We start from the raw sequence: 24,434 nt of genomic DNA on the forward strand, positions 1-24,434 counted from the left end.
AGTGGAATGCAGGGGATATGAAGGTGTGGAGTCATCCGCTTAAACTTCAGAAGGACTATCTGGTTGCTGCACAGAGACCTGCCAGCATAAGAAACGGCAGACCCTGCAACAAGTCAGTGTCTGGGAGAAGGGGTGGGGGCGGGGAGCTGCAGTTGTGTTTCCTAACATGACAAGGTACTTAGGGCTGCGAAGACACCTCTGCCCCGCAGAGAGTAGCCGTATTGATTGAGCCCCAACAAACTGTGGGAGCAGAGCTGCTTGCAGTCTTGGGAGCCTGCCCTCTACCTTGCACTTGGAGTGAAAGATGATTCTCCAGTTTTAAGATGCCATGTCAATTCTGCTGGAAGCCATTCACTAGCTCATCCTGTGGTCTACTCTTCTCATTGGGGAATGAGAGCATCTACCCTAAGGCTGTCCTGCTTTTACATCTCAGAGGTGATGACGTGTCCTGATTTTACAGCCTCACGCTTGTGACATTTGCCTTGATGTCTTGTCTCAGATGACACAAGGGACTTTGAAGCTGATTCTGGACAAGATCAATATATTTCCATAACAAGAAGTACAGGAATGTGGAGGGCAGAGGTGAGAGGCTGGTTTGAGCCTGTATCTCCACGATCCATGTGCTGGGAGCCTAGGCCTAGTGAGAGGCGGTTGGCCCATGGTGTGGAGTCTTGTGAGTGGATGTATGGTACCTTTATGGGACGATTTAGTGGTCCTGAAAGTTTGTCCCTTGTTCCTCTTCCTTGGTGCATGCCCTCCCTTTCCCTTCTGTTTTCTCACAGGCTGAAGCAGTATAAAGTGCTCACTTGAAGCCAAACAGATGCTGGTAGCCTGCTTTTGGACTTTTGGGACCTGAATCAAATGTAACCCTGTCCTTTATAAATTACCCAGTGTCAGATGTCAGGCATCCCTGTTAGAGCAACAGAAGATGAACCACGTCATACAAGGGATAAATTCACACAAGGAACCTTATTTTGACATCTTTATTTACTTTTCTTTTTTTCTCTTTCTTTCTTTCATTCATTTTTCTTTCTTTTTCTTTTCGTTCTCTCTCTCTCTCTCTCTCTCTCTCTCTCTCTCTCTCTCTCTCTCTCTCTCTCTCTCTCGGGACAGAGTTTAACTATACAGGCCCGGTTGCCTGGAACTTGATATGTAACTAGGGTGGCCTCAAACTCACAGAGGTCTGACTGCTTCTGCCTCGCAAGTGCTGGGTTAAAGGTGCTTGGCAGCACATCTACGTAAGGAACCGAGAGTTTGAGTACAGCAATATTTATTAAATAAATTGAATCAGTAGCAATCCTTTAAAAAAGAACTGTATGCTCTGCAAAAGACACCAACAGGAGAATAAGACGAGTACAAGAAAATACTTGCAAAAACCAAGCTAATGACACGCAAATATAATATACACATAACTCAAAATTCAACAATAAGGAAACAGACTGCCCCTTTAAACTAGATACAATAACTGGAGAAAATGCCGTACTAAGGACGATATACAGAAGGCAAGCAGATATGGGGCAGATACTCAATATCACATGTCACCAGGGACCTGTAAATGAAATCAACTTCCACACACCATTGTAACAGTCAAAACACCAAAAATTCCAAATGTTGGTGAGGGCATAAAGTGAGACAATCTTGTTTATTACTGAGGAGAACTCAAAATGGACTATAGGTGGTTTCTTATAAAACTCTTAAAGGAGCCTTCTTCAAAATTTACAACATGTGCAAGCAACCAAGGTACTCTTGAAGAGAGTGGATCAAGAGCTGTGGTATGTCCATTCAAGAGGACATTATCAGTGCTGGAAGGTGATGAGTTAGCAGGTTATGAAGAGACATGGGAGAAGCTTAACTGGGTATTACAAAGTGAAAGCAGTCAATGTGAAAATGCTACATACTGTAGGATTCCAACTGTATGGCATTCTAGAAAAGGACAAGCAGACACAGAAGAAAAACTTGTAATTCCTAAAGGCAACAGCAGGTGGTGAGTTAGTAGAAGGTACACAGAGGGTTTATCAGGGCGAATGTTCAGTCAGTTCTGGCTGCTATAACACAGTAGTGATGATTCAGTACTTTAAAGCAAGCAGTAAACTGTTCTTTTTCACAGTTCTGGGAGCCAGAATGTTCTCAAAGTCAAGGCGCTGGCAGTGAAGCTGCCAGGTGTCAAGTGATAGTATGCTTTCTGTTTTGCAGTTCAGCGAGTGCAGTTCAGATGGGTGACCCCAATGTGGAGGAGGCGGAGAATGTGTGGGAATCCTCCGTGTCTTCTGATCAATTTCACTCTGAAGCTATATCTGCTCTAAGAAACAAAAATTTATTTTAAAAACTTAAAATAATGATGTCTATAAGCCGGAGAAACAAAACCACTCTCTTGTTTCCCTCTTGTCTGTACCTGTTTTCACACCACACATCAGTTGTAACAGAGGTAGTGCCATCCATTGCTTTAGTGCAAGCCTAAAGCAAGCAAGTCACATCCACCAAGCCTAAAGCAAGCAAGTCAGAGCCATCCACCAAGCCTGAAGGACTGCCCTTCTCCTAACACAAAGATCACCAACCCAGAGTTAAAGGCTATTTTTTGCTGAGCTAGATGACGGCTGAGCTGCAGAAAAGCTGAGCCATCCTTACCTCCTACCATGCATGAAGCTGAAGCACAGCAGAATTTGATATGGCAGATAAAACTGAACTACGGCAAAGGAGACAGAACACCCACAACTCTCAAGAGAAAACTTGTTCCAGATATCAGAAACGTTCAGGTCATGGAGATCAATATCAGGTTGATTTTCCACCATCAAAGGAAAGACCTAGTCCGAGGAAGACCTAGTTCAGAGATCACAGTGTTTAAAAACAACAAAAGATTAATATATAGAAAGTTCAAAGCTTACTTACTTCACATCAACAGAAAATCAGAAGGACATAAAGCCACACAAATAAAAGGCTCACTTCCCTGTTATTTTATTGTGTTCTGTCTACACAGTGACTTCCCAGTAGAGACTGCTCTGGATTTTCTATTATAAAATTGTTGCAGGTCTACTATTATATTGGCTCACGTTTTCCAGATGACTTAAAAGAAAAAAAAGAATTCCTTTTAACGTAGTAAATTCATGAACTTGTCATAAGAAGAAAACCTCCAAGAGAAATCCATGACTGTGATTGGTGAACCTATGTAATATGATACATAGTACAGGGTTGAACAAAACGTTCTTGTATCCTGAGAAAGCTAAGACACGCGCTTTGAAGTACAGGAGCGCAGAGCAAAAGCCTGTGGTTGAACCGCCCAACATGCAGCGTAAAACAGTGTCTAGTGCTAGTTCTGACACATGAGCCTGGATCCTCTCTGTAAACAAGAGACTCTGGTGAACTAACCTTTGAGTGTTTTAACTGGTTCATTGGGAAATCGTAATTCATGTCTCCCGGTATACCCAATAGCCCAAACTTTCAGCCATGTAATTCCGATGATTTTCCATCTTTCTTTTCTTTACCTCTTCTCTATCCCCAGCTCCTTCCTACATTTAGGTGGTTGTTTGGTGGCCCTGGCTACTTTGAGGGCGGCACATACGCTGCCTGCATGAGTAGTGTCTTCCTGTTGGGGGGTGCCCAGCACTGCCTGGTCTCAGTCAAGCAGCCTGGAAGTCAGTGGGTACTTGTGAGGATCAAGACCCAGGGCCCTCCTTTAGGACGTTTCTCCTCTCTGGTACTCTCTGAGAGTTTTCAGGGCTGGAGAGATGATTGAGTTCTGTTCCCTGCACCCACATTAGAAGAGCTCAAAAGCCCCTGCAACTCTTGCTCCAAAGGATCTAACATCTCCTCCTGGGCTATGTAGGCACCTGCACTCAGGTATGCATTCTCGCACGCAGACACACAGGTATTATACATGTAACTAAAAATAAAATAAAATTGCCCTTAAAAAAAGAATTTGCTTTCTGGTTATATTCCTTACGTTTATTTTTTATTAAAATTTGAGACTGTGTGCTGTTGTGCAGGTCAGGGTGGCCTGTACTTACTTTGTGATCCAAGCTCTTCTCCAAATCACTGTGATCTTCCTGTCTCAGCCTTTCCAAATGCCAGGACTATAGGCATAGGTATAGTGCACCATACCCAACCTTATTTTTAAATAGATACTTTTATACTTATTCATGATACAAGCTTCATTTGTTATAGCCATTTAGATAAATATATCTTTAAATTTTATTTTAAAATTTTAGTTAAAATATAAAAACATTACTTCCCTCTTTTTTGTTGCTTCTCCAACCCCTCCAGTGTCCCCCTCTTTTAGGTGACCTCTTTTTGATTATTATCTTTTTATATATATCTTGTTGAGTCCACTTTAGTATAGCTTTTGTATATAGGATCTCACTATACTTTGTATTGGATATTAGATACTTCTGCACAGACTGCTCAGGGGATACCTTGGGAGAGGGGACAGAAGGGTTTTATTAAAACGTCCTAGAAATGACAGGATGTCATACCTAGATAAATGTATCTTTTACAACTTTCTAGGAAATGCATGTTTTCTCCACCTGTGAGACTATTTCTTGATTGTAACAGGTGGGAACCTGTTTAGAGAAACACTTGCGTTGAAGAAAATTACTGGACACCAGCAACTGTTTTAATGACGGGTCTTGTCAGTGGGTGGATGTAGTAAGAAGAAAGGTTTTGGAACGTCAAAAACCTAAATAGAAACATTGTGTCTGCTGGTTGCTGCTTACATGACTTGGGAATAGTAACAAAGGTCTCTGAACCTCTCTCTCTCTCTCTCTCTCTCTCTCTCTCTCTCTCTCTCTCTCTCTCTCTCTGTATGTGTGTGTGTGCCAAACCTTTATTTTGTGGTGGGAAGTGGGACCCCACACAAGGCATCACTGATGGCTTGGAGAGACCAGAGGATGACTTGCTGGAGTGGATTCTCTCTGTCCACCCCGTGATTCTGGGTGTCAAACTCAGGACTGGCTATGAGCACCTTTTCTTCCTCAACTATCTTGCTGGCCCCATTTAACCATTTTGAGTGGGGGTGGTGTACAGAATCCTGAGCATGAAGGTATTGTGGTCATTGTGACTTTTCAGACAGACTTTCAATACCCAGTGAGCGTGTCTACTAAGAGAAATTCGGAAAAAACAAAACCCAAAACAAGCAAAACAATAACAACAACAACTACAACAACAACAACAAAAAAAACCTCTTTTTTTACCTAGTAGTATTTGGAAAGTGACTTTTAAAAAAGAGTAGATTTTGAGGGGTGGGGGTGGGGTGGGGGCAGAATATGACTCAACACCAGCAGCACTTGTGAGGTGCAGGCAGCAGGATCAGAAGTTCAAGGACAGCCTCAGCTGCATAGCAAGTTGGAGGCCAGTCTCACTTAGTTATATGAGGTTGTCTCAAAAAACATAAAACCAAAAACCTTATAAAAAGGGTCGATAAAGCTCTGTCCAACTCTTTCTACACAACCCTCTACAAACTGTCTTTTGTCCTAGCTAAACCTGGGGGCCTTCTGAACACTTACTAATGTACATAGTCTGAAAATTTAGGGGTTTGGTCAGTGCCACTGCAAGATGAAGACAGGAGCCTCTGGGCCAGGTCTGTCCAAAATGCCCTGCTAACTTCAGGTAGTGTACTGTAGCCAGGGTCATGGCGACCCATTGTCTAGAAGCTCCTACGTCCAGGCAACAAGGGGGAAGGGTGCAGAGGCTGCTGGGGTGGGCTGCCCTGGGCTAGTCAGGGGTCAAGCAGACTGACTGCAGAAAGCTGACTCAAGTGCCCTGGGGCTTTGCTTTCCTCTTGCTTGACCTGGCATCCTACCTACTTGTCAGGGAGTTATCAGAATAGAGACTCCTTAATGAAGAAACCTATCTTCACGAACTTGTTGATGCCTAGAGGGAGGGCTGCAATTTTTGCATCCGGTAGATCTCAGTACCAGCACCTGACTTGTCCAAAAGCCCAGCACTGGTAGCATGTGCTTCTTGTAATCCTGAAGACTGAAGTAGGAGGATTGCTCTGATGCCAGTGTGGGCCACATATTGAGCAGTGAACATTTGAAGGAGTCAAACAGAGAGGTGGGGGGGGGGGGTAGGGCGGGAGTGGGGAGGGCGGGGTGGACGACAGGCGGTCTCATAGCAGGCTCTCTGGGCGACTTCCCTTTATAAGGGCGTCCACTCCACCTGCCTCTCGCAGACACCCTCAGGCGGAGCTGGGTGTCGGACCGTGGGGACTGGGGGAATCTAGGGTCGCGCCATGGCCGAAGGCCAGGAGACGCTGGACCTGTCCGCGTGGAACCGCGCTCCGGACACGGCTTGGGGTCCCCCCCACAGGTGGGTACTCTCCCAGGGCACCACGCCTGGTCGCCTTCTGGATTCCAGCGTCACCTCCTTCCGGAGTATCTCCCGCCGAGGTGTCCCTGCGCTCACACCTGGCCCCCATTCTGCCTCGCGCCCCGGCTCGCGGCCACGTAGAAAAAGTCCTTCGTGACAGCGCCCTGGGTTGCTCAGCGCTGAAGGAAGTCAGCGGCCGCGGGTGGGGACGCGGGGGCGTGGCGGGAGGACAGCGCCACGCGTAGCTACCAGGACGCACCCTGCCGCCTTTCCCTAAAGTCCTGGGCTGAGATCAGAGTGCTGGCTGGAAGGGTAAGAGACTTTGGTCCCCTAAGGCTTCCATTTGGGGATCGCTTTTTCCTCAAGGCGGGAAATGGGTGAGCAATAGACCCACTTTCTAGCTCCTCCAGTCCCCGGAGCCCTGGAAAGTTCTGAAGAAGGAGAGCTGGCCCTACAACGGACGGTTTTTCCAGGCAAGAGATCAGGAGAAACAGAGAGATCGATGTTTTCATGAGTTTTGTTTGTTTGTTTGTTTGTTTTTCTTTCCTGGCGATAGGACTCTGAAAAGATTATGGTTGACCCTACCGGAGAGTTCTAGTTCTTGCTACCTCGGGCAGACTGAAGCTAACTGCTTGCACTTAGTTAAAAATAGGCTGATTTTTTTTCCTTTCCGGAACAAACCAACCTTTTCTTGGGTGGGAGGGTTGCAGTGTGGTCAACCCTGGTTTCCCCAGCTCTATGAAAAGACGTTCAGTTAAGCCAGGTGGCTCTGCCAAGCGGCCTCTCCTGAGTTTGAATGTTGAGCCGGGGGAGGTGAGGACAAAGTGGCCTTTGGCTCCTGCTTGCTGCTCTTAAAACAAATACTGGTGGGCTGTTAAAGTTTTTCTAAGGTAGCAGGGAGCGGCCTCTGCCTTCTCAGCAGGGTGCTCTCAAGGCCGGCAAGGCTAGGAAAACGGAATCGTAGGGAAATTAGTCTATGATGACTACCGGAGTGGATGATCTTCTGTAGGGTGGCATAGATTTCTCAGACCTTCAAAAGTCCAGCTGTGAACTATAAAATCATGTTGGTGGGGCTGGAAAGGGGTTTTTCTTGCAAGCTCAAGGAACGCTGTAGCCAGGTAAAAATTCTTGGCGCCTGTAATCCTAATGCAGAACGGGCAGGAGTGAGGAGGGCCCCCAAGGTTCACTGGCCAGCCAGTCAGCCCTAATTTCAGAGCTCCAGGCCAGTGAGAAACCCTGTCTCAAAGGAGATCTGTGTTGTTCCTGAGGATGACTCCCACAGTTGTCCCCACATGCACAACACGTGTGCACTTGCATGCACATAGACAAAAACACACGAATCCATAAAAAGAAAACATCGGAGCAACTTTGAGAACTGTGACCAGTCGTGAATGACCCACCAAAATGCCTAATGTCATCTCTGAAAGTAGAGAAGGTTATTTTTAATAGGCCACATGGCACCTTCTGTTTTATCCTTGAATGTACGGTCCTCAAAAAGGAGCAAATGCCTCTGGGTTATGCGTTCAACTCTCTTCTGGCTTGGAGAATGGCTGTATTCATGTGAGGTGTGATACATAACCTTCAGTTTTATTTTTATTTGATTTTTTGTTTTTCATTTGGAGCTTAAATGATTTTTTAAATGTATTTTGTGTCATCCAGAGTGTGCATTGCTAAAGGACACAGACTTGCACATGCATGGGAACAGCTTTTGGAGGCTTGTAGATGTGACATATACCACAGTGCCTGGCTGTCCAGGACTGGTGGGAAGAGAGGATGGAAGAGAGGTGCTGCAGAGATGGGGGAACTGCCCACGGATGCAGATTCTGATATTTTATGTACAAGGGACCAAGCACGCAGCCCTCGCTGGAAATGAGCTCAAAGTTTGCACTGTCAGAGCTGTTCACGGTGTTTGTGATGCTCCCAACAGCACACATCTGAGGAGGCTTCATGGGTTTTCCGTGTAGAGTCTGAATTCTGCTAGGACTTCTGCTCATCTTCCTCTGTAAATTCTAGGAGATATTCAGTGCTTCACCTCCCCCACCCCCTCTCTCATTCAGCAAACCTTACCTAAGCCAGGTTCTATGACCAGGATCAGTCTAAAAACAGGCACCCTTTATGTGACCTCCTGTATGGAGACTTTCACATTCTCCTCTCTTAGGGAGGATGATTTTTATTTAAAAAATAATGTAAGAACGCCGAAGTCGGTCAACAAAGCCAGAGAATGTGGGACACAGTTTGAACAGAACCGAAAGCCAGGGATGACTGGACTGAGAGCCAACCTCTCTGCTCAGTGGCTCCCCTGCCAGTGACATGAAACCCAAAGTGAGACTGTGTTTGAAACCTAGTGGAAAAGAAAATCACCACCAACAACCAGGTGGCTTCTTGTGGTTATGGTTTGGGAGTAAAAACAGTCGCCAAAGAAAACCAATTTGGCCCCAAGAACTAAAGTGAGCCGCTCTCTTCAACTGGGGCTTGGCTGTGTTTAAGGTCTGAATATCACTTCTGAAGTGTGAAATGACCCCTCAGAGCACCTCGTGTTCCATATGGAGAAAAGCAGCCTTATTTCCAAAAGCTTTTTTTTTTAAAAAAAAAATTATTTATTTTTATTTGTGTCTAGCGGTGTGTGTGTGTGTGTGTGTGTGTGTGTGTGTGTGTGTATGCTGTGCATGTAAGTGCCCATAGAGGCCACTTGGGACATAGTTGTGAGCTGTCTGAAGGGAATGTCAGAACCCATCCTCAGGGCCTGTGGGATAGCAGCAAGCACTTCTAACCTCAGAGCCACTGCTGCAGCCCCCCCCCCCCCCCCCACTAACTAAAGCAGAACACAGCACTCTGTTCAGCACGGAGCACTTTATTTGGCATGGAGCACTTTGGCATGGAGCACTCTGTTTGGCATGGAGCACTCTGTTCAGCACGGAGCACGTGTAGATGTGTGGCCATTTGCTTCTGCAGCTATTTGCATTTCCCTCTTTGGGGAGTCTTTTTGGACCCTTCTACTGAAGAACATCTGTTCTGTTTTGAGCCCCATACCTGCTCTTTCTGCCCCAGGGGGAGAGCCTGCTTTGTAGGCACAGGGGGTCCAATTCCTTTCCTCCCAGATGGTTGGCTTCACCTCTTCTCTTTCAAAAGTTGTATTTATTTATTTTTTCTTTCTTTGAAATAAATCTTCATGATTTCAGCTAAAATTTTCTGCCAGGTAGTAACTTGTAAGGCCAAAAATTCTGGAACATTGTTGTTGATGTCTTAATTCTTGAAGGTCTGTGGTTTAAATGATGGGCATTTAAAAGGGAATTACAGGAGACTCAGGAGCACAGCATTGTGACAGTTTGTTGCCAATTAAGGTAAACTAGGCATCCTGACACTTATTTGTAACTAATTCTGCAAGACAGCTGTCAGCTGGCACTGGAATCAGCTACTCTTGGGAAACTGAGGAAAGAGAAGGACAGTCAGGGCACACCACCATTGCAGCACCCTAGGCTGCTCAGCTCTCAGAGCCTGTAGCTGACAAGAGGCAGCTCTCTCTTCCTGTGGGCCCTAGGGAGCCAGTGCGGGTTGTTGAGAGTAAGCACTTTGAACATGTGTGGCTCTACTTCTGATTCCCGATAGTCTTAGGCAACCGGGAGGGCAGGGGATGGCTTCACAGGAAGTCAGTGACACAGCTATCTTCAGGGAAATTCCTGAAAAGTCTCATCTTTTGTGAGAGCACTAACAGTACCGAGAAGCCCTTCAGTCTTCCTCTGGGGCTCTTCCTGGAATCAGAGTGACCGCATGGTTCATCTTTTTCAGAAATATACTGAGAAAGGAACCAGAGTTTACTTTGTTGTTGTTGTTGTTTTGTTTTTAATAACCTCTTTGGCTTGAACCACAGTTAACTTCTCTTAGAAGACTAGGAACCCATGTAATTCACAAGGAAATTAGATCATAATAAGAAACAGTGCAATTGGCTGGGATATCTCAGGAGGGAGCCAAAGTCTTCATCTGCTGGACCGGCCATCTGACACTCATCCTGAGGCCCACATGGCCACTGTTGTGGGTACCCTGTTTTGTCCTTTTAGACTTACCTTCCCCGACTCTGTCCTTACTCAATTCCCATGAAATCCAGGCAAGGCAGAACCTAGTTCCCTGATATATATATATCAGATGCCTTTATTTAAACTTGCAACAGTAACTAAATAATTCTCATGTTAATCACCAACACAGAAGAAAATAAAGAAAACATGGAGAAAATTAAAATCACCTAGGAAACACTTCACAGACATTGCCTGGATATGCACTGCTTTTTCAGAGTTTGTTTCCTAGCTCTAGATATTTTTAAAAAATGTTGAAATACAAACATAAAGACTTACCTTAAAAAAGAATATTATACTATATTTGTCTTATAATTTTAAAATTGTAACAATGTAACAGGCATTTTCGGGTTTATATACAGTCACAAGTCTGATTACAATGAGTATTTTTTATAATCTTAATAGATAGCTATTTTAAAATTTGCAGAAAAATCCATAAAACCTTGGTTCCTTGATCATACAGTTGCTCATAGATACTGAATACAGTGGTTTTTCAGACTCACATTTCTTCCAATAGAGCGTCCCCAGTCTTTGATAAATAAGGATTAGGTTGGATTTCTGACAACCCAATTACTACAGGATTTTAGGGAGCAAATGCCCACCTGCTTTTCAGACCCTTTGCCTGTAGCTGTATTGAACTGTCTTTTTCTCATATTTTTTGCTTGTGAGCCTAGCTTCTTCTATAATGGCTGAGCCATCTCTTCAGTCTGGGCTGTCTTTTTCCTATTACTAGTTTGGGCTATTAATAACCCAGTACCTATTAGTTACTAACAGCAGTAAAGGTTGGGCTTCTTCAATATTGTGCAGACCTTCTCTGAGTTTGCCTTTTGACTCTCTCTCTCTCTCTCTCTCTCTCTCTCTCTCTCTCTCTCTCTCTCCCTCTCCCTCTCCCTCTCCCTCTCTCTCTCTCTCTCTCTCTCTCTCTCTGTGTGTGTGTGTGTGTGTACCTTTGCATGTAAGAGGATACACATGGGTGTGTAATCCTGCCATGGACATCAGGTATCTTCCTCAGCTGCTCTATAATTTTTACTTATTGAGACAGAGTCTCTCATTAAAATTTGACCAGCTCAGTTTCATTTGTCTAGTCAGCCAGCCAGCCAGCCAGCTTATGCCCTGAATCCCCTACTTGTGCTCCCAGAAAGCTGGGATTACAGATGCTTCTCATACCTGCCTGGCTTTTCCACGCTTCTGGGAATCTGAACACTGTCCCATTTCCTCAGCAAGCACTTTATCATATATATCACACACACGGTCATTTATTGATTTTATTTATTTATTTATTTATTTATTTATTTATTTATTGCCCATGAGACTCGGGCGGAGACAAATGGGACAGAGCGGGATTCGAACGGGCAGAGAGCCCCTCGCCCTCTGCAGGTGGGCGCCTTAGCTGCTGCGCCACCACCGCCGGTTCACTTATTTTATTTTTTAATGCATCTAATTTCCCCCTATTTCTGGAAGGACTCTTTGGCCCAAAGAACAGGCCATGGTAGAAATAATTTATCACGTTGATTCTATAAAAAAAAAAAAAAAAATCAGGATCAGTGAATAAAATAAAGTAGCATCTCTACCGGCAAATCAGGCACCTAAACTACCTAGAACCTTCTAACATACTGGCTAAGTGCGACCTTGTTATTTCACTCAGTTCGTTCTAACATTTTTGACTTTCTGTTGTTATGTTATTAATATTACTGTTGCTGTGATTTGATTTTCAAGGACACTCACTGAGGAAAAGTTTATATAGCCAGAGTGGTTGCCTCATGCATTGATTCATTTCATTTCTTCCAAGTGATAGTCATTGAATACCTACTGTGTGTCAGGTAGTCTGATGTGTGTTGGCAGATACAGTGGAGCAGGGCTTGAGGAGACATTGAGCTGGAGGAGGATAGAGATATAGAAATAGAAAGGCCACATGTAGTTACGTGGGCACAGTAACAAAGGCTCTGTAGCCATAATCTCGGCCATTTGGGAGGCTGAGACAGGAAGAGAGATAGTTCAAGACCGGCCCGGTAACAGTGTGAGTTTAAGGCTAGGGTGGGCAACTTAGTGAGACCCTGTGTAGAAATAAAAAGTAAAAAGAGGGTTTCAATTACAGCCTAGTGGGAGAGCTCCTGTTTACTGTGTGTAAGGTTCAAGGTCCAGTCCCCAGTCCTGCAAGAAAAAACCCAAATGCCAGTCTAAAAAAGTGACATGTGAGCTGAGAAAGGGCAAGAAGAACCCAGATACTCAACGAGCTCAGAAATAGTAAGTTTGAACCCTCAGGGTCAGGGGACTGTTCCAGAGCCAGGAGCAACTCTAGGGTGCAGTGAGGAAGCAGAGCGGAGCATGGGGAGAAGTGGGCTGGAGTCTTGTGAGCAAGGCCAGGAAGTGGTAGGAGGGTCCATACTAGTTCTAAGAAGAGGAGAAAGTCCCGGAGGGGGGTGCAGCTGGAAAGTAAACAAAATGGGTTGTCATCACTTTAAAGGTGACTGAGTCAGTCTGAAGTGTTCTCCTGTAGATGATTTGTGGGGCCCTGGGGAGCCAGCGCCCTGTCTCATCTGGTGAGAGAGAAGGGCTTAGAGCAGGGAGGGGCGGTAGGAGCAGAGCAGAGCAGAGGAAGCCCAGACCCAGAGTGATGCGTCTCAGTGGTATCATCTCAGCTGACATCTTGGCGCCCACTTCATACCTCATGCCAATTAGGCCATGTCCAGGGCCTAGGGCCCCAGTGGCTCTCCTGTGGAGCTGGCAAGGAACCACAGAACTGCCACAATGAGTGTCACAAGTGGCTGCACTGAGGAAGCAGAAGGATAGGTTCGGAATTCTTCTAGACACGTGGGTGGAATTTCCAGAAAGGAATGGGTAAGAAAATGAGAGAGAGAGAGAGAGAGAGAGAGAGAGAGAGAGGAGAGGTGGGGGAAGAAGAGAGAGCAGTGGGGGAGGGAGAGAGGGAGAGAGGTGGTGGAGGTAGGGGAAGCCCCACCAAGTGCATAGTGTTGAAGGCACAGGACTGGAGACGCTCTCTAGAGTAAAGAACAGGCATCAGAAGAGCCACTGGACTGTGCCCTGCCATTTACAAGTCAGGAAGAAGAGGAACAGCAAGGAGACTGAGGTAGCCTGGTGATGTGGGGGAAAAAAATGAAATGCTCCAGAAGTTGTGGGAAGGGCTGTGCCACAAGGCAGGGCACATGTCAGGTGCTGCTTAGACACCAACCCCAGGTTGCTGGGAGATCTGCAGGGTGTTTACTCTGAGTTTTATGGAGCAAGAGAGCAGGAACCAGTTTTGTGGGTTCTACTTTACTGTGGAGAAGCAGCTTCAGGAAAGGTGGGTTTGTTTTGGCTCATGGTTGTAGGTTACAGTGCATCACAGCGGGGAAGTCAAGGCAGCGGGAATGTGAGGATGCCGGCCATATGGCACGGTGAGGAAACAGAGATGAATGATGGCGTTCACCTCACTTTCTCTATTTTGTTCAGCCCTCAGCCCAGGAAGTGGCACCTGTTGGGAGCCGCAGTGATTTGCCATTCCAAGATGGCATGGACATCCTGTCCTCCCACTTGTAAACAACTGACTTCGCAGTTGCAAAAGGCAAAAGGTGCGCCAAAGTCACTGGCCAATCCCGAGGCATAATATTGGGTGGTGAGTGAACAGCCAATCAGAAGTGAATACGTCACTCTAGGCTGTATTTAAGCTAGGCCCCTTCCGTGTCTCAGTCCTTCCGCGTCCTTCCGCGTTTTCCTGGTCTGTGTTACAGAGTAAAGCCTCGTTTTGCAGTAACTACCCAAATTCTGCCTCTCGTGTTTCTCTCCCGCGGGTGAGGGAGGACACGGGAGGCGCGCGTTATAGGCACCCACATTTAGAGCAGGTTTTCCCACATCAATGAACTCCTCACAGGCACTCTGCCTCTCTGTCTTTCTCCTGGGTTATTCTAGATTATGTGACCTGTGGTCTCCTTTCTTCTCATTTTGATCACACAAGAGCATGGAAAGTCTCCTGAATTTATGCATTTAGGTATTTTGTACAGATTTCATATCATATATTTCCAATGAAGGCATATGAGAACTTAACATTTGCCCTCCATCCCTGACCATTCTATAGGCCATCAGTCCTTAAGAAATACTAACTGGGTATCAAGAGAAAAAAAAAAAAACCAGACGAGTCTCGGTAAAAATCAGTTTTCGTATTGGCGCCAGTACTAGGCTCAGACTACCTAACTTGTCTCCTTGGTAGCATGAGGAAATAAGTACAGGCCACTTCTCAAGCAGGTCAGTCATAGAATCATCCTGTCCCTTGTGTCAGGCAGAGTAACAGTCGCCCAAGAGGAAGTTCAGAACAAGAGCAGCCTGGAGTGGCTGTATGTTTGCCGGCAAGATGCCATTGTTGTACCTGGTATATGGTTGCTTCAGAAGCAAGGGTCAAGAACCTTGGTCTTATTCCTGCGGTGAAACTTCAGGTTGTGATCTCAATGTGGATAAACATCACTGGTCATCATTTTTCAAAACTTCGGGCCTCCACATACTTGGTTTGATAAACCTAGAATTGACTTTAGTCATAGGATGGCCCTCGGCCCAACCATCGCATGGTCTCAATTGCTTACGGAAGGGTAGACATTCTTATTAGTCAGAACAGCTGTGGCCTTCTTCCTCCTTCTCCCCAAGCCCGGGCCAGCCTCAGACTTCTACACCCGCATTCTCTAGCACTTAGTTTTTAACCCACAGTCTGACCGAGTTTCTATTCTAGTCCATTTCTAGTTTTGATGCATATGGATACTGTCTTGCCCGCACCTTGGTGACTTGGTCTTCAACCGTGTTATTTAGTAAGTTATAAAGTCTCAGGGGATAGGAATATGACTTAGTAAGTGCTTGTTATACAGGCATGAGTACCATCTTTAGAATCTACGTAAAAAGAAGAAGAAGAAGAAGAAGAAGAAGAAGAAGAAGAAGAGGAAGAAGAGGAGGAGGAGGAGAAGTAGGAGGAAGAAGAAGAAGAAGAAGAAGAAGAAGAAGAAGAATAAGAAGAAGAAGAAGAAGAAGAAGAAGAAGAAGAAGAAGAAGAAGAAGAAGAGGAAGATTAAAGCCAGGGGTGTGGTGGCCTGCCTGTGATCCTGGTGCTGAGGAGTACAGGAAGATCCTTAGGACTCTCTGGCCAGCCAGTCTAGTCTAATGTGTGAGCTCCACATTTGGGGAGAGAGCTATTTCATCATTGTCATCGTCATCATCATCGTCATTGTCATCATCACATCGGAGTCGTTGTATGGGAGACAACTGATGTCAACCTCTGGCTTCCCTGTGTACATGGATATGTGCACACTCACATGAATATACAAGCATGTGTGTACACACAGTGCGAATCATGCATTTCCTTTGGCTTGGTTGGACTAATACTTTATAAACGCTGTGATAGTTTGATCTGTTTCTCGCAGTATCAGTGCATGGCTGCTACTACAGCTGATGAGACGTTGTCTGTAGATCTGCACGGATTCCTGCTTAGTGTCAGAGCTGTTCTCCCCTCCCCTGACGTGAGAAGTTTGTCTTTTTCTGAGCCTGTTGCTGATTGTCACTGTCTGTGGTGAGATTTCTCCTGCATTCTCACTGAGTTTGTGCTTGTGAAGTAGTGAATGCAGTTTTCAGGCCTCTTGTTCTTGTCCCTCAGCTGGCGTTCCCCATCAGAGGGTGCTGCGAATGCACGTGTCAAATGAACGAATGATTTTGTCCTAAGGTACTGCCTGATTTCTCTTTCCTGTCTAGAACTCTCTGTCCTAAGGATCTTTAGTTTTTCTGTCTCTTTGCTTTGCAATCCTTTGTTGTTGCTATAGCAACACGCTGTGTACTGATGTCTTTACAATACCTTCACCTATTAGGCAGCCAAGCAAAACTACAAACTGGGAAGAGAAGAGGGAAGACAAACATTCAGGAAAATTTTAATAATTTACATGTTTAAACTTTTCCTTTAAGATACTAGAATTTTTGAACCCAAATATCATTTACCTTTCTCCAAAATTCCTCTAGATATTTTAAATCTGAGTGAAGTGTATTTTAAGAAGCTATCGTATCTTGATCATTTATTATGTCAACTAACATTTTCTTCTGTATTTTCATCATCCAATCAACTGGTCTCACCCCACTGGTGCTTTGCTGTATTCTGCAGATTGCATGGCTTTGGGGAGGGGAAGCTTTTCTGGAGAGTTAAATATGTTTTTCTTCCCAGTAATCCTTCCCACTATTAGAAACATCGTAACAGCTGGGTTTGTTAAGCCACCGGTCTGGAAGATCACTGTAGTTCAGAAAAATCTTGGTGAGTTTCACTTTCAGACTTTGCTACTTTTTATTATCTTGGTTCTTCAAAAACCTTGTTGCTTTTGCTCTTTTTTTTTCTGGCTTTGCCTGAGGCTTCTGTGCGTGTGCGTGTGCGTGTGCGTGTGCGTGTGCGTGTGTGTGTGTGTGTGTGTGTGTGTGTGTATACCTCTATATTTGTGTGTGTGAGAGAGAGAGAGAGAGAGAGAGAGAGAGACAGAGAGAGAGAGAGAGAGAGAGAGAGAGAGAGAGAGAGAGAGAGAGAGTTAGTTCTATGTCTTATATGTCTTGTGGATGCCTCTCTGTGTGCTTCCCTAGAAATGAGATGACTGCATGCAAACCACAGCTGGCACTTTCATGATTCAGTTCCTTCTTACAAGGCAAGCACTTTACTAACTGAGCTATATCTCCCTAGCTCCCCGGCTTCTTACTAAAGGGTCTTGGGATAATGGTAATACTAGCTACCTTTCTTGAACACTGAGTAGCTAGGGTTGCGAAGTAATCATCAGGAGCAGACATTGCTGGATGTCTCCTGCAGCTGCTGTTACAGGATGTACATCAAGTTTTGCTCCTGACAAGTCTTAATTGAACTTCTGCCATCCATATCTTCAGTGGCCTGAGCTCTAGAAGGCACAGAAATGTCTCCAGCAGAAGCTGGCTCTCCAGATGTTCACTTGACCAAATGCTTTGTGTTTCTACTGCTCTTTATGCAAAAACAAGCTTGGGTTCAGAATTTCTTACACAGTCTCTCTCTCTCTCTCTCTCTCTCTCTCTCTCTCTCTCTCTCTCTCTCTCTCTGTATGTGAAGGCTTCTCCATATGTCAAGATTCTAAGGATCCAGAACATCTTTTCACATTTATTAAATGAAAAGGGTATAAAGCATAAGGATGGATCATTTAGCGCTTGTCTTAGTCAGGGGTTTCATTGCTGTGTGGAGACACCATGACCATAGCAAGTCTTATAAAGGCAAACATTTAATTGGAGCTGGCTTACAGTTTCAGAGGTTCAGTCCATTATTATTGTGTCAGAAAGCAAGGCAGCATGCAGGCAGACATGGTGCTGGAGGAACCAAGCATTTTACATCTTGATGATAAGGCAGCCAGGAGGAGATTCTCTTCTGCACTAGGCAGAGATTGAGTACTAGGAGATGGCAAAGCCCTCCCCTGCTACCCCTGCTCCCCACAGTAATTCACTTCCTCCAACAAGGCCACACCTACTCCAAGATGGCCACACTTACCAACAGTGCCACTTCCCATGGGTCAAGCATATTCAAACCTTCACAGAGCTAATGTGATGGTGGCTGACTGAAATTATCACTCACAGGCATTTTCTTGGGGTTCTAAAACTCCTTTATGAAGATGTTGTTCTCAGGCTTAGGGAAGATGACACATTCTTGTAAGTGGGTCCCTCCACCTTCCCAGTCAGGTGCCCTTGTAGCATTGACACCTATATATTATGACCAAAATGGGGTTCTCCTTGCTGTCTGTACCCCTCACCTTAAAGTCAGAACGTTGTGCCTGGAATCATGGGTACGCTGTGCTGCAGCCCTCTCTCAACTGCTTAATTACGATGTGTGCACAAGTCTCTCCTGATGGAGCTTACGCATGTGACCTTCAAGGACCCTACTCAGCTCCATGTTCTGTCCAAGCACCAGCCCACAGAGTTAGTGTTCATTCAGTCAGGAAGGCCAACTAACGGGCTGCCTGTAGCAGGTTGAAAGCAAACACATATGTAAGTTCTTTCTTGAGATAGAGCTCAGACTGGCCTGAGACTCACTATATAGCTCAGGTTGGCCTAGACGTCCTTCAAATCCTCTTGTCTCAGCTTGTGGAGTGCTGAGATTATAGACATGAGTCACAACGTCCAGCTGTATCTTTTGAAACGAGACTCATTTAGTAGCTGATTTCTCATTTTAAAATGTTATTTTGTTTATTTAAGTTCATCTTACAGATATTTTACCCATGTTGTATAGCAAACAAGACTACTTTCTTTTTCTTTTCATTTTATTTTTTGTGTGTATGAGTGTTGGACATAATTCTGTGCACCATATGTGTGCAGAGTCTGCAGAGGGTAAGAGAGGGCATTGGCTCCGATCCCCTAGAGCTGAAGACAGGCAGTTGTTAGCACCATATAGACGCTTGGGACTGAATTTGTATCCTCAGGAGGAGCAGTCAGTGACATTAACCACTGAGCCACCTCTCCAGCCTCAACAAGGCTCTTTTCCAAGATGTCCTGTTCTGATGCACACAGTGGTGCACACTCAGTTTCTGCTGCGTTCTAAGCTTTTTTGTTACCTGACTACCACTGGTCTGGGTGTGTTTAAAGAAGCGCTGGTCATAGCCTACAAGTTACATGTTAACTTGCCCTAAGTCCCTGGAGGCTCATTCTCTGTGTATCCCAGGACACAAAGGGCAGCTCTAGTTTGAAACCTCCAGACTCAGGCAACTCTTTGAAGTACCCTAGTCACCTAGGTGTGAGTCCCACTGGTCCAGTTTACCGCTAGCATGTCTGGGGTTGGGCTGGCTTTTTCATTTCCTTTTTACTCTGGTCTGCAGGGCAGCCCTTGGACTGGTTTCTCAGTCTACTTCTAGAGACAGAAGTGCTTTGGGAAGTCCTGAGCCCTAGTTTCTTGGTCCCCTTTTATTAAAGCACTCCAAAGTCGCAGAGTGTATGTGTGGCATTTGGTATTAGTCTAGACATCCAGCAAGATGCCCAGGACCTCTCTGCTGTTAGACAGTGGTCAGTGGGGTCTTTACAGGCATTTCTCTACCCACCTTCAAGCAGCATGGATTTCACACGGGGCGTGTTTTCTCGACCTTTCTCCCTCATCTTCTTTCTCCATTCGTTTTTCTTTTCCCCTCCATCTTTCCTTCCTGTTTTCCTTCTTCTTCCTTCTTTCTTCATTTCTGCCAGGAGGATTCTAGCTAACCTAGTGCGTCCATCTTAGAAGCAAAATCCAAAGAAAAAAACAAACAGACAAAAAGCAAAGCAAAATTATCAAATTAGAAGCAGAAAAACAGGACCCGCAAGATGGCTTAGTGGGTAAAGGCAGTTGCTGTGGAAACCTGGTTCAATCCCACATAAAGGTGGAAGGCGAGAACTGGCTCCATTAAGTTGTTCTTTGGCTTCCCTCGCACACCATGATGTTTACATCCTGCCCCATCATGCCTTTCTGAGCTTCTTTTAAAGTTCTTAGTCAAGGTAGATAACACAGATCATAAGACATACTGCATGCTGTTTAAATAGTCTCTATAGGAAGATTTATGAGAATAACCCCAGTTCCAAAAGCTTCCCAAGAAATCCATTACTTGAACAATTTTCCTGTCCAATGGCATCTTAAGACACTTAAGACACTCCCCTACTTTAAGGGGCGCAAGACTCCAAGACTCAAGCTTGAGATGGATAGCTTCTGAGACATTTGGAAGAAGGCATGCATGCTAGTGACATTTTTTCTGGCTCCTCTGACTTTCTGGACTAGCTCCAGCCTCTGGAAGCCCCTCCCGTCTGTGGTGGTGAGTCGAGCTCTGGAAGCTCCTCCCCCTGTGGTGGTGAATCCAGCCTCTGGGAGCTCCTCCCCCTGTGGTGGTGAGACTCCCCCTATGAACACCACAGCCCATGCTTTTCATCTATGATCTCTGATCCTTGTTGACTTTGTCCCAACAGTAACCATTTATCACAATAGTCCCATTGTGACCATGCTGATTACATACCACTGTTAAATCTATGCCTTATTCTATTATGCTGTATGTATAGTTTAGATCAATCGGTGCTATACCGGTCCTATGCTCTGCTATTAATAAAATTCATGTTTTTAGGTTTTAGGCAACATAAAATAGAAGCATCAATAATTTCTATACTCCCAGCATACTTTGTATTCCTCATTTCGGAGACGTCATTAAAAAAAAGAAATCACCATGTGTCTCATCAGTTATGGTCTCAGTTATTTGGCTACGTCTCATTGGTTGCCTCTGGCCTCGGTGGATCACGTGTCCAGCAGGAGTCCGGAGTTGACAAGCAAGTTGATCAAAATCTGGCTGGGCATGAACAGAGAGCTGTTGTTCTAATTTCCTTGAGCCGTTTATATCCTCAAAGTAAATATTTATTCTTTGACAATTGCATGCGTCTATGTAATGTGTCACACTCTTATCCATCTCTTCTGGAGTCTTGTAATCACTGATACCGATTCATAAATGGAGGATATAACGTTTCCGGGAGTTATAGAACAAAGTTTCTTAATTTTTCAATAGTTCAGTGACAATCAAACGCCAGTCACTTTGAACCCAAAGTTCCTGGCAGCTTCCCATCGTGTTTGTATCGGTATAACACACACTCACATAGAGAAACTCTCACATTTCCAGAGTCTTAGTCTCTCTTTCACTCACACACTTTCTTCTAACTCCTTAGGAAGCGGAAGCATTGTAGATCAAGATGCAGGAAGTGGCAGGCAACACTTGGAATTCTGCTAATAGGCATTTTGAGTGAACCTGATAGTTATGTGCAAAGGCACATGGCAAAGGAGTGGAGCCTCTTGGATTTCTAGGGACAAGAGCTTCACTGGTCTAAGAGTTCTGTGTCTGTGAAAACAACCGGGCGAAGTGTATGAACAGGAGGTTCAGGCCGGGAGTTCTGTGAGAAGCAGGCTGTTTCCGAGTATTGAAAACCTGTCTTTTCTGACAGATCTGCAATGGCTTCTCTTGATTCTGAGGTGAAGGAAGAGTGTCTGAGGGAAGACCTGAAGTTCTACTTCATGAGTCCCTGTGAGAAATACCGAGCCAGACGCCAAGTCCCATGGAAACTGGGCTTGCAGATTTTGAAGATAGTCATGGTAACCACACAGGTACCTCACAGCATTTACTTTTTCATCCCCCAAGATCACATCCCCTCCAAGTATCCTGTGCTTGCTTGTTGGTCTGCAAGACTCATACCACCGAAGTTCATCAAAGTAAAACCAGGCTGCTTCCAGAGGGCAGAGGCCAGGTGGAAGTTCAACCCAGATGACCTGGTTCTGATAAGTGATCAAGAAGCCACATCTCCACAGCAGCTATAAAACCCAGATAAGAGAAGGTCCATACAGAAGGGAGTTTCTAAATCCCCTCACTCCTAACCCATGTGAGGTTCACAGGTGTCAAGGTGTCCTCAGAAATCCATCAGCCCTTATTTAAAATGTCTTTGAAAGTCTTCAGACATAGAACATGATAAATTTTTCTTTTACTGGTAGCATTGTGCCCAAGTAAATGCTAAGCACTGGGTGCTCTCAGGAATGCATGACCTTTACGTTTGGACTTTGACGTAAGGTCACACTGCAGAACAGTTTATCTGCAGGGTGGGAATGGTCATTAGAGTCATTTAGCTGTTGGGCTGTGGCGTTGAACTCATCTGTGGCAGCTTCTCTGCAGGTGGTTACATTGGAAATACACATGTCTGGATAAACAAAAGCAAAACCAAACAGTAGTGACTTGGGGTCTTTGGGTCCATTGGTACATAATCTACTGTTGTAAAAGATTATGTAAAGTGTAAGGATGATTTTTTCTGGAATATTAATATAAAGGATTTAAAGGATGCCTCCTCCCTCTGGATACAAGGGAGCGTCTTCAGTAAGTGCAATTGCAGCTTTGCTCTGGAGTTCCTGGGGGGGGGGGGGGCTCTTTGAGTTATAGACATGCTGTTCCAACTTATCCAGCTTTAAGAAAAGTAAGTCATGAGGCTGCAGAGATGGCTTAGAGATTCAGAGCACTGGCTGCTCTTCCAGAGACCCGAGTTCAATTCCCAGCACACACTTGGTGGCTCACAACCATCTATTACTCCAGACCTAGGGAATCTGATGCTCTCTTCCGGATTCTGTAGGTACCAGGCACCCATGTTGGGCACAGACATACATTCAGGCAAACCACTCATATACACTAATTGAATAAAACAAGATGGAAATATTTTTTTAAAAAAAATGAAGAAAGGAAAGCAGTCATTTCAGAAGAAGCAAGACCAGCATCAGGGCGTGGTAAGGAGGATGAGTGTCTTACACGTTCCCATTCTTGGCTTTCATATTTTAGTCTTGGTGACCTATAAATTAGGGTCTTCTTTGTTATTATTCCTTAAAAGATGAAGAAATGATTTAGTTCATTATTTACCAGTTTTTTTTAAAGTTGCTTCAATTTTGATGTTTAATTTAGTACTGTCACTAAAATTGTAGTTCACATGGGTGTAAAAAAAATTGCTATCTTTAACTTAATTTTTTTAGTCCTGGCACTACTGTATCCCGTTGACTGCCTCTTCAAATGTTACCTCCTCAAGTTTTTTCCCAGGCTCACAGTTCTTCCTCTAGCATAGTCTCTTACTTCTGATTTAAATTTGTTTTAATTTTTATTTAAGTGTCTGTGAATATACACATGTGGGCACAGTACATGTGTAGACCAGAGAAGGCATCAGATCTCCTGAAGCTGGCATTAAACCTGGTTGAGTTGCCCAGTGTGGGTGCTTCGAACCAAACTCTGGTCCTCTGCAAAAGCAGCAAAGACACCTAGCCATTGAGCCATTTCCATCCGTTCTTCTCTCCAATTTAAACCACAAAAGAAACATGTCATTTGCAGGGCATTGAGTTGGAGACACACTACTGATAGTTCACAGGTTAGTGTTTGCTGCTACCAGACATAAGGAGGTTTTATGTGTGCTTACTCGGTTTACTCTCTCTGCAACCCTGTGAAATGGGTTCAACTAGAATCCCCTTTTCATGGGTGAAGAAACCGGGACTAAGGGTTCACTCATTTGCTTTCAGCCCTTGCATTAGTGCCCTGGAGAGCTGGGATCTGAGCCGGGGAGAATGTACTCCTTTTCTCTCCTGCTGTCTTCTTCTGGATATAGGTCCCAGGCTCACAGGTAGGAAGACTTCCTATGTCAGTGACTTCTGAAAAGAGGAGAGGCATTTAGCTGGGGTTTCAGAGCAGGAATCTTTTAGGGGAAAAAAAAAAAAGGCTGATGCTGTGTTCTGCATCAATGTATGATCTCAGGGCAGCACCTGCGTTCTCCTCTGAGTTTCAATTTTTCCATCACATCGCTCACACCATCAGACTGTGATCTTGCTTTTACTGGGCACAGTATGTTTTCTCCTACATTGATTTTACAATGACTACATTTGCCAGACTACATTTAACAAGCACCGTGTGTGTGTGTGTGTGTGTGTGTGTGTGTGTGTGTGTGTGTGTGTGTGTTTTGATTCTCGTTCTCAGCAAATCTTGAGATCTAGTTAGTGGCATGGGGATCATTTTCTTGCTGTTATTTCCTTTTGGAAAATAAAGTCATTTAACCGACACCATCCCTCCTCCTTCCTGCCACACAGGTAAGCTTGGTTTTGTCAAGGCCTGAGACTATTGTGCCATTTCCCCCTCAGGACCATCTCTCCTTACAGAAGTATTGGCAGTTTTAGCCTTTCGCTGGTGACACTGGCCTGATGAAGATGTTGGTTTGTTCCAGGGACAAGAGAATCAGGAACTTTTCCTGTTCTCCACCCCAGATGGGGAGGTTCCAGGCAGAGGTCACAATGCCACCATCCCAGCATCATGTTGATGGCTTTAAGTTTAAATGAGGTCATGGCTTTAAATATCAACCAAGTGTATGCCCCTCTCTCGATCAGCTTGTCCATTTTCCATCCATACACTTTGTCATCTTTCTGCTTCACCATGAGCGTGGGAAGGGACCGTCAAATTTCCCTGTGTCTAGAGTCAGCAGGAAGCATTTGGCACAGTGTGGCAAAGAGGGCGAGAGAATGAACAGGCCTTAGTGTCAGGCAGATGTGTTCAGACCCTCAGA

At 44.9% G+C, this 24,434-nt stretch overlaps 1 protein-coding gene across 7 annotated transcripts in view; it reads left to right on the plus strand.

The window, feature by feature from the left end:
- Window positions 1–6,150: 6,150 nt before the first annotated feature.
- The window catches only part of Mcoln2 (mucolipin TRP cation channel 2), a 47,482-nt gene continuing 29,198 nt past the window's right edge, over window positions 6,151–24,434 (plus strand). For 5 of the 7 annotated variants that reach the window (XR_013110168.1, XR_013110167.1, XM_076933337.1 and 2 more), the window contains exons 1-2: window positions 6,151–6,300; window positions 21,312–21,471. Coding sequence is in view for 5 of the 7 variants with exons in the window: in XM_076933337.1 (XP_076789452.1) it covers window positions 6,224–6,300; window positions 21,312–21,471 (237 nt within the window). In the remaining 2 variants the exon portion in view is untranslated. Of the gene's footprint in view, window positions 6,301–6,495; window positions 6,613–13,913; window positions 13,937–21,311; window positions 21,472–24,434 lie in introns of those variants that run through there. The other 2 variants (XM_076933338.1, XM_076933339.1) reach the window with 2 other exon arrangements.

The sequence above is a fragment of the Arvicanthis niloticus genome, chromosome 4 (genome assembly GCF_011762505.2).
Source record: "Arvicanthis niloticus isolate mArvNil1 chromosome 4, mArvNil1.pat.X, whole genome shotgun sequence".
In the NCBI taxonomy this organism is placed as follows: domain Eukaryota; kingdom Metazoa; phylum Chordata; class Mammalia; order Rodentia; family Muridae; genus Arvicanthis; species Arvicanthis niloticus.